At 35.3% G+C, this 14,570-nt stretch overlaps 1 protein-coding gene across 1 annotated transcript in view; it reads right to left on the reverse strand.

The window, feature by feature from the left end:
- The window catches only part of BTAF1 (B-TFIID TATA-box binding protein associated factor 1), a 95,534-nt gene that overhangs the window by 53,958 nt on the left and 27,006 nt on the right, over positions 1-14,570 (reverse strand). Inside the window, exons 5-14 of the mRNA XM_072806129.1 lie at positions 13,798-13,961; positions 10,635-10,771; positions 7,862-7,991; positions 7,519-7,587; positions 5,971-6,060; positions 5,218-5,313; positions 4,944-5,120; positions 3,986-4,126; positions 2,883-3,007; positions 883-1,003 (exon numbers count right to left, since the gene is read on the reverse strand). Coding sequence (XP_072662230.1) covers positions 883-1,003; positions 2,883-3,007; positions 3,986-4,126; positions 4,944-5,120; positions 5,218-5,313; positions 5,971-6,060; positions 7,519-7,587; positions 7,862-7,991; positions 10,635-10,771; positions 13,798-13,961 — 1,250 coding nt within the window. The remainder of the gene's footprint in view (positions 1-882; positions 1,004-2,882; positions 3,008-3,985; positions 4,127-4,943; positions 5,121-5,217; positions 5,314-5,970; positions 6,061-7,518; positions 7,588-7,861; positions 7,992-10,634; positions 10,772-13,797; positions 13,962-14,570) is intronic.

The raw sequence follows: 14,570 nt of genomic DNA on the forward strand, positions 1-14,570 counted from the left end.
TATTCATGAGAGACAGAGAGAGAGAGAAAGGCACAGACACAGGCAGAGGGAGAAGCAGGCTCCATTCCATGCAGGGAGCCTGACGTGGGGCTCGATCCCGGGTCTCCAGGACCACACCCTGGGCCAAAGGCGGTGCTAAACCACTGAGCCACCCGGGCTGCCCCAACTGCTGCTTTTTAAGGATCACTGGCTCAAACTGTGGTACCCACAAATAACAGCATGTCAGAATGACTCTTTATGATATTTCCCCAAATTCTAGTATTTTGTTTGACCTATTGTTATTTTTAAAATAAAAATGTGAAGCCTTTTATAAGCAGGGCAAAGACTCCTCAAGTCAGCAGTGACATTACCTGATGATCTTTCAAAGCATTTCCATGTGTGACTCCTGAAGTATACTATCCTTGGAAATACTATGCTCTTAAGATTGAGTAATTCTTAAGGAAGAGGCAAGTGCCTAGCAATTTCATCATCATTCTTAAGGAATCATACTGTAGAGCTCCAACTGTAGCCTCCTAATCTGGAATGAGCTCTGCCAATTCTAACAACCATCCAGCTGTTAACCACAAAAAGCAAGCAAAAACTGAATAGGTCTCTAACAGACTATTCAATCCATCTTCCACTCAAAAAATTTGTTGAAGGCCTCCTATGTGTTAAGTACTATTCTAAGCACTGGGAATATGACCTAGAGCAAAATATAAAAATGTTCCTGCCCTCATGGGGATTATATTCTTATGTGTCTACATGGTCACCATACCACCGCTATTAAGTCCAGCATTCTTCTGATCTTTGGATATGTAGCAAGAGTAACCTGGTGGTCAGATTTATTTTATAAAATTATTTTATATAATTTCAAGATCACTAGACATAATTATTAGTTCTTACCTGGTCCTGTGTTGATAATAATGTAAATAGAGTTTCCAGTGCTGCTCTTCGAACTGATGATATAGTGTGATGCAAAAAAGGCCAGACACGTGGAACTAAAACTGTGAGTGACTGCTGAATACTAATAAAGAAAACACAATGTTACTCATTCTCAGTTGTAACTATGTTAATACATTATCTAAATATGTCCTTGTGGACCTAGTATCTTTCCTGATGAATAAATTTTAAAAAGATAATACAGTTTTCATATGAACATTCATTTAACATCCTCATTCAGAACTGGTATTATAGCACCACAATAGCCAGAGCAAATGCAGGCAAAAGAAATATTAGGTTCTACGGCACTAATAGCATGAATTACCTTTTTCAAATAAACTTTCTAATATAACTGTCCTTATTTTCAATCTGTTCTTACTCATGAAAATGGGATATGTATCCTAACTGGTAGTCAGGCTACACAAAATCAAGATTGTTAATTCATTCTTGCCCATGGCTAACCCCAATAGGTAATCAATAGATGCACATAACTTACATTTCCTTTTGGGGTCATCTCTGTCACATATCAAATGAGCAAGAGGTTGTATGGTAGTAGTTTTGAAATTCATTATCTTTATTTAACATTACTAAGTTAAGAAAACTCAAATATCTTCCTTCTCACAGATTAGAATTTAAATGGAAAAGCAAGAAATGCCACATCTATGCTAACAACTTGAACCACAGAATTCCCGCACATACATGAGTCATTTACTATAAAAATTACCTTGAATTAGGAAATGATGATGTATAACAGCATTTAAAATATGTAACTGTAGAAAAAGGCGTGAATAAAAAAGAATATGGCAGGTGTAACTATCCATTCTTTTGTGGTTCCCCTCAGAATGTCTATCTTTTAACACTATTTTCATTACTTACAGGTTTGTATGAACATCACTTCTTACATTTACTTAAACATTTAGTAAATTTATTTATAAAATTTTAATTTAAACACATGCACACAGAGACATAAGACTCCAACTATGTAAAAACATTATAATAAGGTCTTGTTAATAGTGTAACTATTCATGTTCCTAATGACATGCTGCATTTATTTCTTACATAAGATGGAAAGTATCTGCCAAATATATGAAGCAAACTTTCTAATAAGGCAACTTTGAAAGAAATTAAAAACCACATTATATCTATCACATTGAATTAACAGAATTTTCACTACTACTTTCATTTTCTTACGTTATTTAACTTTCCTGACACTGTCTACTTAATGATTTTTCTTTTAAGTCCTAAGTCCTTTATTTAGGGTAGTTATTAACAAAGGCTTATGGTCCAAACCCACTCTACCCAATTTTTTAAATAAAGTTTTATTGGAACACAGCCATATCCATTCCTTTATATACTGTCTATGGATGCTTTTGTATTAGAATGGCATTGCTGAGTACTTTTGACAATGATCACATGGCCCACAAAACCAAAATACCACCATCTGGACTTTCATCGAAAAAGTCTGCCAACCTCTGATTTAGTACAATTAAAAATAACTCTTGCATTTTGCAGCTTGAAAAGGGCTTTCACACAGATGAACTCATTTAATGCCTATAGCTTTCATTATTAATTAAAAATACCTGAAAATTAGGAAATTCCATATATGCCCTGCCACTTTTTCTCTTCACTTGCTTTTACAGGCACTTATTTTGCTATTCCATTATATTTCTGAAGTTAACTATAATAGTATGAACAAGAGAAGAATTATAAAACCAATGCAAAAAAAAAAAAAAAAAAAACCAATGCAACGAAAGGGTAAAGGAGATGACCTTTTTAATTTCCTGCCTCAAATGCGCCAGTGGTTAGAGATTAAAGAAGAAAAGGCTGCTTGAGAATATAGTCTTTGGCATCCCCAACTCACAGTGCTGTTCTTAAAGATGCTCTACGATTGTATTCTTAGGTTTCATTATCTGGAAATGTATGTAAACACTTTTTACTTTATTCCACTAACTACAAATAATTACCTGCATTGTTGGACCTGAGGATAAGTTAATAAGGATGAAAGAAGAGTCATAATACTATTTGTTGAAGCTGTAAGATCATCTAGTTCCAGCAGAGCATCCCATAATGTATTTATAATGAAGGGTACCTATAAGATCAGTTATTAAGAAAACATTTTACACAAAATATGCACAAGCTATGCCAAACTTCAGTCACTACTAATTCGAAAACATATAATCCTCACACCTTTGGATAGTAACAGTTTTGAGCAAAATTAAGGAGGAGGGAGATGTTATTTACTTATATTAATTCTCTACCCCTCTTTAAATGCCACTCAACTCTACTTTGGTGCTTCCCTTCCAAACCAGGCTCATAACGGGAGGGAGAATTCAAGAAATAAGGTAGCCAATACTCATTATTACGCCAATACTCTATTTTATTTAAAAAAAAAAAAAAAAACTCTGAGAACAATATAGTGTACATATACAAGACATGACCCTCTGTGTAAAGCAACTTAAATATATTTAATACAATACTAATCATCATGAAAAGACAAATTTAGTTTTTGAGCTTTTAAATAAATACTGCTTACTGCACTTCCAAATATTCATGTTCTGATTTTGATAATTTGAAAATCAGATCTTAAAAGAGGCATTTCAAAAAATGAGACCAGATTAAAAAACCTAAAGCCAAAACCAAAATCAAAACAAACAAAAATCCCATATGCCTAAAAACAAGGAGTAAAATAAAGAAAAAACGGTTGCTTTCTTCTCAAAGAAGTTCCTTATATATACTCTCTACATGAAGGAGAAGAAAATTAATAGACAAAATTCACTCCTCCAAGGATAATATATAACGGAAATTGCATACATTAGAGGACTATCTGTCATAAGAAAAATGGAGGATGGGGTGCCTGGCTGGCTCAGCTGGTGGGGCACACAACTCTCAATCTCAAGGCCGTAAATTTGAGCCCCACACTGGATGTAGAGATTACTTAAAAATAAAATCTTAAGAAAAAAGAAAATGGAGGATGAAGGAGAAAAAAGTACTTAATGTTTTTCCTAATACTCTACACCGTGAATATAAACAAGCTCTATAGAAGAAAATGCGAAAAGATTTAATTTACCTTCTGTGTCTGAAGATACACAAGGCTTTCTACCACAGGTACTAATGATGCTGCAGCAACAGCTCTGACATCATCATCAAGGTCCTGAAGTCCTTCAATTATTCTAGTTAAAACTTTAGGCAATAAAGTATTAATTACATCCTGTAAAACAGTGTATCAAAATAGATTAATCTTCCATAATACAATTATTGTACTTAAACATTTTTTATTAAATTTATCATATGAAAGCATAAATCATAATTTTTTTAGGTTTATTCTTTTAAGTAATCTCTACACTAAATGTGGGGCTCCAACTCACAACCCTGAGATCAAGTCATATGCTTCTCCAACTGAGCCAGCCAGGTGCCCCATAAATCCCAACCTTCATTAAAAAGGAATCACATAAACAAAAAAGAAAAATAACATCAACAGAAGCTTATGCGTAACTAATCCCACTTGAAAAAGACTACAACAGTATCAAGTACTTTATTATTCAATATGGCTTAAAATATCAGAAAATATTTTTCCAAGTAGGACTATGAACTCCCTGTGTTGAACACACACGCATATATACCACTGGTGCCGGAACCTCAACTTGTATCTCTTATTCAACACCAATGACAATCAAAACGGGTGTGAGAGAAGGCAGGAAAAGCCATCCCTTTCTGCTTCTAACTCCAATCTATTCTTTCAGTTTCCTCAAAAGGAGGCCCCACAGGGGCTACTCATAGGATCATACACTAGGAACCTCTCTGAGAATTGGCCTGGCTATGAAACAGGAACAGTTTTTCAAACCTAATGAACCATCTTTTGATTTGTACTTAAATTCTTATTAGCACCACCTTGGTCTATGACACTACCTCAAAGAGGCTGGCTTATCTGTAACACTAAGAATCCAGGGCCATTTCATATACTTAATGAAAATAAACTAAGGGGGGAATAACTCTCCCACACATGCTTCAAAAACTGAAGTGTTTACCTGACGAACTGCCAAAGCATACTTTATTCCTAGCAGACCACCATGTCTAACTTCCCACTGTTCTTGTGTAAGTAATTTAAGCAGCACATCCACAGTTTTATGAACTCCTGTTTCATTCATGTGTTTTAACACCACACCTAATGTCTGAGCACAAGTTTCACGAACTGGTGCTACAACCTATGAACAAGAAAGGAAGAAAACTCGTAATTACAAAAGACTTATTCCGTTACATTTGAAATATGATTGGGCAAAGCCTCTCTTAGGTGATACTTACTTCATCAGAAACAAAGTCTCCAAATCTGTCTAACGCAAAAACACAAAGAAGTCTAATAACTAAGTCTTCCAACCACTCTTGATGCTGCTGAATCATCTGTTAAAACAATCATTTTTTAATTAACAGATCAAGATCATACTTTGTATTGGCGGCTGAAGAAACATTAGGTCCAAAATCAAAACTAAATATTGGGACAGACTGGACAATAACCAAAATATAGAATAGTCCAATTACTATCTCTAATATTAACCACATCTTGTTTGTTGATTAATTAGGTTCAAATGTACCATACCAAAATCTTTAAAATTCATCAATTCTGTTACTTGCACTCCAAGAGAAATTAAGAAACTACTCAAAGTTGCTCTGATTTCAATTATATCTGTCATGTATCTATCCTACTACCAGTGTCTCATGCTATACCAGTCATATTGCTTAATGACCTCTAAACTATCCCCCTGTCCCTCTTACTCTACTTTCCAGTCCATTATATCCTGGCTCAAGTACTCTTGCTTCTATTTTTTACTTACTTAGTGTTTCTGAACATATCTTTCTCATGAGCTCATTCTTTCTATGTTAGTAAACAGACTTCTTCCCAACCTTTTTACTTTTTTCCTCACATTCAGCTTTCCATATTTCTTATTATTTATCTACTTATTACTTCTATGTCATGGCCCAAGCTCTGGAACTTCCCTGGCTTGGGAAAAGAATTCAACTACTGAAATATAGTGATAACTGGTCCTTTACTACACATACCTCTTCTAAAGTGCTATCTCCCATTTTACCACCACTTTTTCCATGAGCTTTAAGGATTTCCCTAAGTCCAGTGCCTGCACCATGCCGAACCTAAAAACAAACAAGAAGCAATTGTCAGAGGCTAAATGCTTAAGAAACTAAGTTTAACTTCTCTTCAATATGAAAAAGGGATAGTAAATTTTTAAGAAATCAGAATAAACCAAAATGACAGTGAGAATGTGTCATCCCTCTGCTATCCAAGAAAAATTACGTATATTAATTTCATGATTTGGTTATATTGAATTTTTCTAAAATCAAGCTAAGAAAACAATTATTCTAAAACCCTTTATTTTTTTTTAAAGATTTATTTATTTATTTATTCATGAGAGACACAGATTGAGAGGAGAGGCAGAGACACAGGCAGAGGGAGAAGCAGGCTCCTCGCAGGGAGCCCGACGCGGGACTCGATCCCGGATCCAGGGATCACGACCTGAGCCAAAGGCAGGCGCCCAACCGCTGAGCCACTCAGGCATCCCTCTAAAATCCTTCTAAGATATTAATCTATATGGGTGTCACTTCCCTACCCTTTACCTGCATTCAGCATTATCCTCAGCAAAAGAGAGGAAAGAATCATATGTTGTTTCCTATAGACCCAACATCAATATTTTAGAAATATATATATTAAAACTAAGTTCCAAAGCTACCAGAGTAAGTGTGAAAGGAAGAGAATTCAACTGTCTCGTGACTAGTGCTTCACTGTCACCCTCTGGCCTTCTGAAATATCATCTGGAAGGGAGCAAATGGGCCACTGACACTGCATTCACTCACTTAAGATTCAATTTACGGTAAGACTTGAATAACTTTAAAGATTTTATTTTATGTATTTATTTGAGAGAGACAGCAGGGGGGAAGGGCAGAGAGAGAAGCAGACTCCCCGCTGAGCAGGGAGCCCAATGCAGAACTCATGACCTGAGCTGAAGGCAGATGTTTAACTGACCGAGCCACCCAAGCACTCAAGACTTGAATACTTTTAAACAGAAGACATCAAAGAGAAGAAATGCCCCTAAAAGGTATTCCAGAGCACTGTTTTTTAAATCACCCAGAAGCCAACCAACGTAGGACAGAATGCTTTGAGACCACCGACCCTGAACTTCAGAGGAATTTCACTTTCATCTCTTTTATATACTGGGATCTGATCAAGATTTACATTTCTGAGACTAACAAGATGGGATGGAAACTACTGCTCTTCACTAAAATTGTCCACTTAAAAAGGAAGTTTTTACTATTCGGAAGAGGTATGCCAGAGATACTACAGCTAAAAAAATGAAAAGAAATTAACAGATCACTAAAGAAATAACGACCAAAAAGTATATGAAAGGTGAAAATGAGTCTCAAGTTTTCTACTTAGAAGGTGAATGATATGAAGTGCCTGGGTCAGTAAGTATCCTGAGAGGTATACAGGGAAAGAATAGGGACCCTAACAGATTGTGTTTGACATGGCTCCCTTCATTAGAAAAAACAAAAACAAAAAATATAGAGCTGAGAGAAGCTGGAATAAAGAAATCTTACCTCCCAGGAGGGATTAAAAAGGTCATTGCAAAGTTCTTCACAAAAGCTTTCTAACGGCCATTCATTTGTCTGAATAAGAAAAAGAGAATTAGTACTAATTCAAAAGTTCCGATTTATGCTCACAATTTAAGTAATTTAATATTTGTAAATCTATAGTAATAAGCTTTAAAATTTTAAATAATTTAATTAATTAAAATTTAAATAATTAAAATTTTTACTAATGAAGTAAAGATACAATAAAATTTCTCTCAATGGGCAGATTATTAAATACTATCTACTATCATATTAGTATGAAAAAATTATAAATGATTTCAAAAGACACCTCAGGGCATTTTAATAGTACCTCTTCAATTAAGGAAGAACTCTCTGGAACATTATCAATCAAGACTTTGGAATCATTTGCAGACTGATTAATAACAACATTTGCTATTTTTCTTCTCTTTTCTTCTGGTTCCCCATCAGTGCTATCATTGCTAAAAAAATAAAAGTCACCATTTTAAAAAGTGAATGAAAAATAATGTGAACCACAATGAATGTCAGAGAATCCATCATTTGAACCAATGTTTTGCCATATTCTACTTACATGGTTTGCCTAAATTTCATGTATCAAATAAGATTAACCATTTAAAAAGTTTTGGGTAAAAATACTCTCCTACTCTTACTGATGAATGTAAAATAGATCCATGAATTCTTGCTTTCAAACTGAATCTCAAATCTAACAAGTCTTTTTTACTTCCTATCAACAATCAGCTCTTCTCCTTTTTTTTTTTTTTTTTTTAAGATTTTATTTATTCATTCATGAGAGACACAGAGAGAGGCAGAGGCACAGATAGAGGAAGAAGCAGGCTCCATGCAGGGAGCCTGATTTGGGACTCGATCCTGGGACTCCAGGATCAAGCCCTAGACTGAAGGCGGTGCTAAACTAGAGCCACTCAGGGATCCCTCCTTTTTGTTTTAAATGATCTTGGTCTAACAACCTAAATCTGACCCAGCATAACTTTTCTAGGCTTTTGTACCCTGGAGGAAACTAATATATTGAGTAACATACTATAATCCTACTAGCTTTTGAAAAACAGAGACAACTGACCAATGAAAAATGTATCCAGAAAATTTGAGGAGATGTTACTTTATAACTAGAACAAAAATATTGAGGCTAGCATAGTAATAAAACATTACAAAAGAGAAGGCAAATGAAACTATTCAGTATTCACAATTAGCAGAGTTAAGGTATATACAGGATTATTCTCCATAAATATCCTCCCCCATCTTAATAATTAGATTTGGCCAACCATTTTTTGTAAATGTGATGAAAGAAATCTAACCCTCCTTAATCTCATTCCTTATTATTATTCCCCTAATTCACTCCCTATTATTCTTCCTCTAATTCTCTCCAATCTAGCCACATTGGTTGGTCACCATACTGCCCATGAACTTGTTAGGCATGTTTCTCTTTCCAGGCTCTACTTGTAATGTCTTTTCCAAATATTCATAGGACTAGCATCCTCACTTCTTTCCAATCTTTAATGAAAAGTCACTTCTGTGAATCCCTCCCTGACTATGCTATCCAAAATTCCAAACTCTCTCCCCACAAAACATTTCATGTTACTTCCTTGTTTCATCTCCTTTGTCTTTTTAAATCCTTACCATTAACATGATATTACTTATCTTCTTTTTTTTTTTTAAGTTATCTCTACCCAACATGGGACCAAATTTACAACCCCAAGACCCAGAGTTGCATGCTCTACCGACTGAGCCAGGCAGGTGCCCCTACTTACTTATCTTCTTCATTTTTTCCTCTAGAATATAAGCTTCATGAAGGCAGAATTTTAATCTATTTTATTCACCAATGCATCCTGAGGGCCTAGAATAGTATCTGGCACTTAGAAGCTATTCAGTAAATATTTGCAGAATGAATAAATCATGAACTCTGAAAAGTAAGATCTACTATTTCAATATTCAAATATTTGGGGAAATCTGCTTATATGAAAAAAGCCAAAAGACACAGATTGCTATATGCAGTCCTAGTAAGTTGTTCTTTTAAAAAAAAAAACCTGCTGTTTAATAAAGCTTAATAAAAATTTCATACTAAAAAGAACCCCAAAGAAATTTACACCAAATAGATGTTTATTATTTATTCCCCCTTTGATTTTTTTTTTAAGATTTATTTATTCATAGAGACAGAGAGAGAGAGGCAGAGACACAGGCAGAGGGAGATGCAGGCATCATACAGAGAGCCTGACAGACTCCAGGATCACACCCTGGGCTGCAGGCGGCGCTAAACTGCTGCACCACCAGGACTGCCCTTATTCCCCCCTTGTATCTAGTCTTTAAATAAATGCTGTAAACTTACTTTTTAGTTTTATGTGAATGGAAACAAAAGGTTCTGTCACTTGCAAAAAGCCTTTGTAAGTCCTCATGCGTTATATCATTTACTCAAACACGTCTAGACCAAGATCTTGATTCAACACAGCAGAGTGGGGTATGAAAATCTGTATTTTAATACATCCCTTAAAGTGCTTCTGAAGGGTTGTTCTGAACTACTCTTAGGAGTGCTTTTCCAAACCATATACAGATATCACTTTTATTAATTCGTTAAGAAAAAGGACAGTAGGTATATCCAGAATTTTTCCTACAACAAGATTCGGTAAACAAACCTGCATTATTACCTGTTATTTGGCTTAGTCCCCAGGCTGGAAGACAGGTAATATAATACTGCGACAGTTCTATACTCAAGTAATATTCTTAACTTGCGGCCCTTAGACCATCTCTCTGACTTCACTCTGTACTGCCCTCACTTCTCTCTACTTATCCTAGATGTACTGCCTTTCTTTCTGTTTCTTGAACAGTCTATGATTAAGGCATTGACACTTGTTCTCTCTACTTGGAATGTACTTCCCTTGGAAGAGCTTCAGCCCCCATCCAAACAAAAAAATCTGCATATGTAAATTATCCTAGTTCCCACCAATAGTAAATAATCTCTGTCAATAGACAAGACAATCCAAAGGTACTCTACAGCCAAAGACAAAGTCAGCAAATGTTTTTAAAAATCAAGCAGACACAGATTTAAGCTACAAAGCATCACTATTTTAAATGAATAAGCAAAAAAAGATTACTACCTCTTCTCATTAGTTTCCACTGCATCCCTGGATCTCTGTTTTGCAAATAACTTGGCCATTCTTTTAGCTTTGTTCTTTTGTCTATTACTCATTCCTGCTCGAAATTCTGAGTCAATCAATTCAGCTGCCTGGAGAGTCTAAAAGAATAAAAGAATGCTGAGTTTGAACTTTTGAAGTTAAAATAAACGATAGTCATAGCCTCAGAAGAAGACTAAGTCTATGAATTTAACTATAGCCAAATTAACTATATTTTGACAGCATTGTGCTATTCTGTTGTATGGCTCTACCACAATTTCAATCTCTTCTTCCTTTTTCCATATTCTTCCAATTTCCAACAGATGCTTGTGTGTTTCTTAACTTTTATTGTCACAGATGTGACAAAAATGTATGATCATAACCTACAGAGAGGGTTTTGAAAAGGTGATACCTCAAATTAACCACAGTAATAAAGATGTGGTACAGAGATACAACAGAATATTACTCGGCCATAAAAAATGAAATCTTGCCATTGGCAATAATAGATTTAGAGATGATAATGCTAAGCAAAATAAATCAGAAAAAGACAAATGCCATATGATTTCACTTATAGGTGGAATTTAAGAAACAAATGAACAAAGAAAAACAAGACAGACAAACCAAAAACAGGCTTTAAAAAAAGAAAGACTTTGAGAGGGAAAGGGAGAAATGGAGAACAAGAGAGGGAGAGAGGGGTACAGGGAGAGAGTGAGAGAGCAAGAGAGAGCATAAGAGCAGGGAGAGGGAGAAGCAGACTCCCAACTGAGCAAGGAGCCTGATGTGGGGCTCCATCCCTGGACGCTGGGATCATGACCTGAGCCAAAGGCAGACACTTAACCAACTGAGCCACCCAGGCACCCCAATAGACTCTTAATTATAGAGAACAAACTGATGGTTACCAGAGGGGAGGTAGGTGGGGATATGGGTGAAATAGGTGAAGGAGATTAAGAGTACACTTACTTGATGAGCTGAGTAATATACAGAATTGTTGAATCAATATATCATACACCCAAAACTAATATAACACTGTATGTTAATGATACTGGATTTAAAATAAAATAAAACCTATATATATGTGTGTGTATATGTATATATATGTATGCACACACACACACATATGTATCAATGAATAACCATAATACCACCCCAAAAGTTATAATAAAGAATTATCAGTAAAAGAAACTGAGAATCATCATCTGTTGAAAAAACTAAAACTTACAGCCATTAAGTGATCCAGCATCCTATAGTCAACATAACCCAAATTATATGCTCCTTCCCTCTTAAGCAGTCACTTTCTACTGTTTTTTGCTTCTGCTTCTTTATTTTGGGTTTTTTTAAAGATGTATTTACTCACTTAAGAGAGAGAGAGTGTGTGTGTGTGTGCACAGGGAACGGCAGAAGTAGAGGGAGAGAGAAACCTTAGCAGACTCCTCACTGAGCTCAGAGCCCGACCCTGGGCTTGATCTCACAATCCTGAGATCATGACCTGAGTGGACACTCAACTGAATGCACCACCCAGGTTACCCTGTCTACTGTTTTTGCTGTCTTTTTCATTCTTGGGAGACATTATAAAGTCTGTGAGGTAGAAATATTTTGAACTCAAGCCTAAAAATCCTTTCTGCACTCATCTGATTAAGATTCAACTGAAATCCACACTTTGACAACCAATCAGGGTCACTAGTACTGATGCCCTACTATAGTCTTGGTCCAGGGAACACTGGCATAAATACAAATAGTGATGAAACTACAGCAACAAGTAGCATTAAACAACTCTTCCCAAAGGTCCATGACATATAAGGCCAATTCAACTTGGATCTTGCCAACTTCAAACTGACTGTTGCCCATCCGACAAACAACTATTCTGTCAACAGCCCATTTTCTCTAATATACCTGACCCACCTTTTTTCTTAAGATACCATACACAATTACCACATTGTAATCACATTACTACATTTTTATTCTCCTTTATTCTATTTTCTTCTTTCTTTTTTATTTCTACTTCATGCTTTGCATCCCATTTTTTTCTGTTCCTTCCTGGTGTTATTATCATCTACCTCTGGAATGTTCCAATTATTTTGTCTGCAAAAGCTATTCATCAACACACACTCCCTTAGCCCTAAAAAAGAGTTTGCAAATTCTGATGGTTTAGAAAACAACTAGCGTAAAAGGCAAAGGAAAAGACCAAAAGAGAGAGAAGATAAGCGTTTCAGGACAAAGCAGAAATTCTTAACAAGGACCAGGAAATGCTAAAAGATACTGCAGGGGCAAGAGGAAAGAATACCAAATCCCTGAATGGTAATGTTTCACTTATACGTGAATTTTTCTGAGGAGAGAGCCACAACTTTTACTGGAGCTTAAACAGTTTGGGACAGTAACAGGAAAAAAATAAAAACAAAAACAAAACAAAGCAGCAGTATGTAGGCATCCAAGGGGAACTGGAAAAATAGAGAAAAGAAAGGAATACAGAGCAGAACTATCAAGCTATCAAAAAAATGTATGATCTCCAATTAAAAAAAATTAAATGGATATGCAGAAAAGTTTAAAAAATGTATGATCAATCTATATATACTTACATATTCAGCTATTTGCAGTGGGAAAATGTAAATATGGCTTAACAGGATACAAATACTTGTGTAAAGTAACTTATAAAGGGTTGCTTATGGGGCATGGAGACATGGGTGTCCAACAATTATCTAAAACTTCTTTTATTTCATATTGTATACCTTTTTGTATTGTTTGAAAGTGTTGTTATCATGTCTGTTACTTTCTCAAAAGAATAAATCATAGATCTAAAGATCTCTAGTATCATTATACTAGCCCTTATTATCTTCCAATCTCTCAAATACATTTTTTTTTTTTAACTAAAGAACAAAGGAAAAAGCAACTAGGATCTCTCAGTAGCAGTGGTTCCTAAAAGGTCAACCACAGCTTTTTTTAATCTGTCAATCCAGAGTCTACAATAGGCTGAACTTCTGTCTCTTTAGGATGTGTTATCAGAAATCCAATTTATGAAGACACTAAATTACGGTGGAACAAGCAGGAATTAGCAGAATTAAGAATAGTATTTTTTTAATTGCAATTACATGGAAAAATGAAACAAAACCTCTGTATTATTACTTGTAATCAAACAACCAAAGATTTTACCTACAGGTTGTTTGTTTAGAAAGGCTGCCGAAGTTGGGGTATAATCCAAATCTTCATCATTGAAGAGTTCTTCAGTACTCATTCCAATGGCTTCTCCCATATTAAGACCAAGTTTCTTCTGTAATAGTTTCCGTTGGCGTGCTATCCTCTCTTTAGGATCCACTTCACCTTTACACAGAAAAGAAATAGATTTCCTCCAAATCAGATAAGAAGTCTAATAAATGAAGATCAAACTTGATTAATTTTTTTTAATTTTAACTATTAAAACACCCCTCCTGACAATAAAACCAACCATATTCATTATCTCTGTCCTAACTATGATTTAAAAATAGTGTTCTAGCTAACAAATCACTCTAAGACTTTTCACTGAGATTCCCACATTGTCCTACTACGAATTATCAAATATATGTAAAATGAGATCCATTCCTGTGGAAATAAACTTATTTATTTTTAAAGAAGGCTCCACACCCAAAGTGATTTTATTTCCCTTGTGTGAGTGAATTGAAATTGTGCCTTCCATCAAAACAATCTGGGGTTTTCACTTTTGCAAAATGGGAACTTGACGTTGAGGGGCTACGTGCCAATTCCATCTGGGTAGTTTGAGCATTCTCATTCAGCAGGTCATAATCTGCATGTTAATTTAATAGCCACCTATGGGCCCCCCAACACAGCAAGGATGTGGAAAAACTAGAAATTTTTGTGAATGTAAAATGGTATACCCACTATTAAAACAGTTCGGCAGTTCCTAAAAAAATTAAAAATTAAAATACAACGTGA

The sequence above is a fragment of the Canis lupus genome, chromosome 29 (genome assembly GCF_048164855.1).
Source record: "Canis lupus baileyi chromosome 29, mCanLup2.hap1, whole genome shotgun sequence".
Classification (NCBI taxonomy): Eukaryota; Metazoa; Chordata; class Mammalia; order Carnivora; family Canidae; genus Canis; species Canis lupus.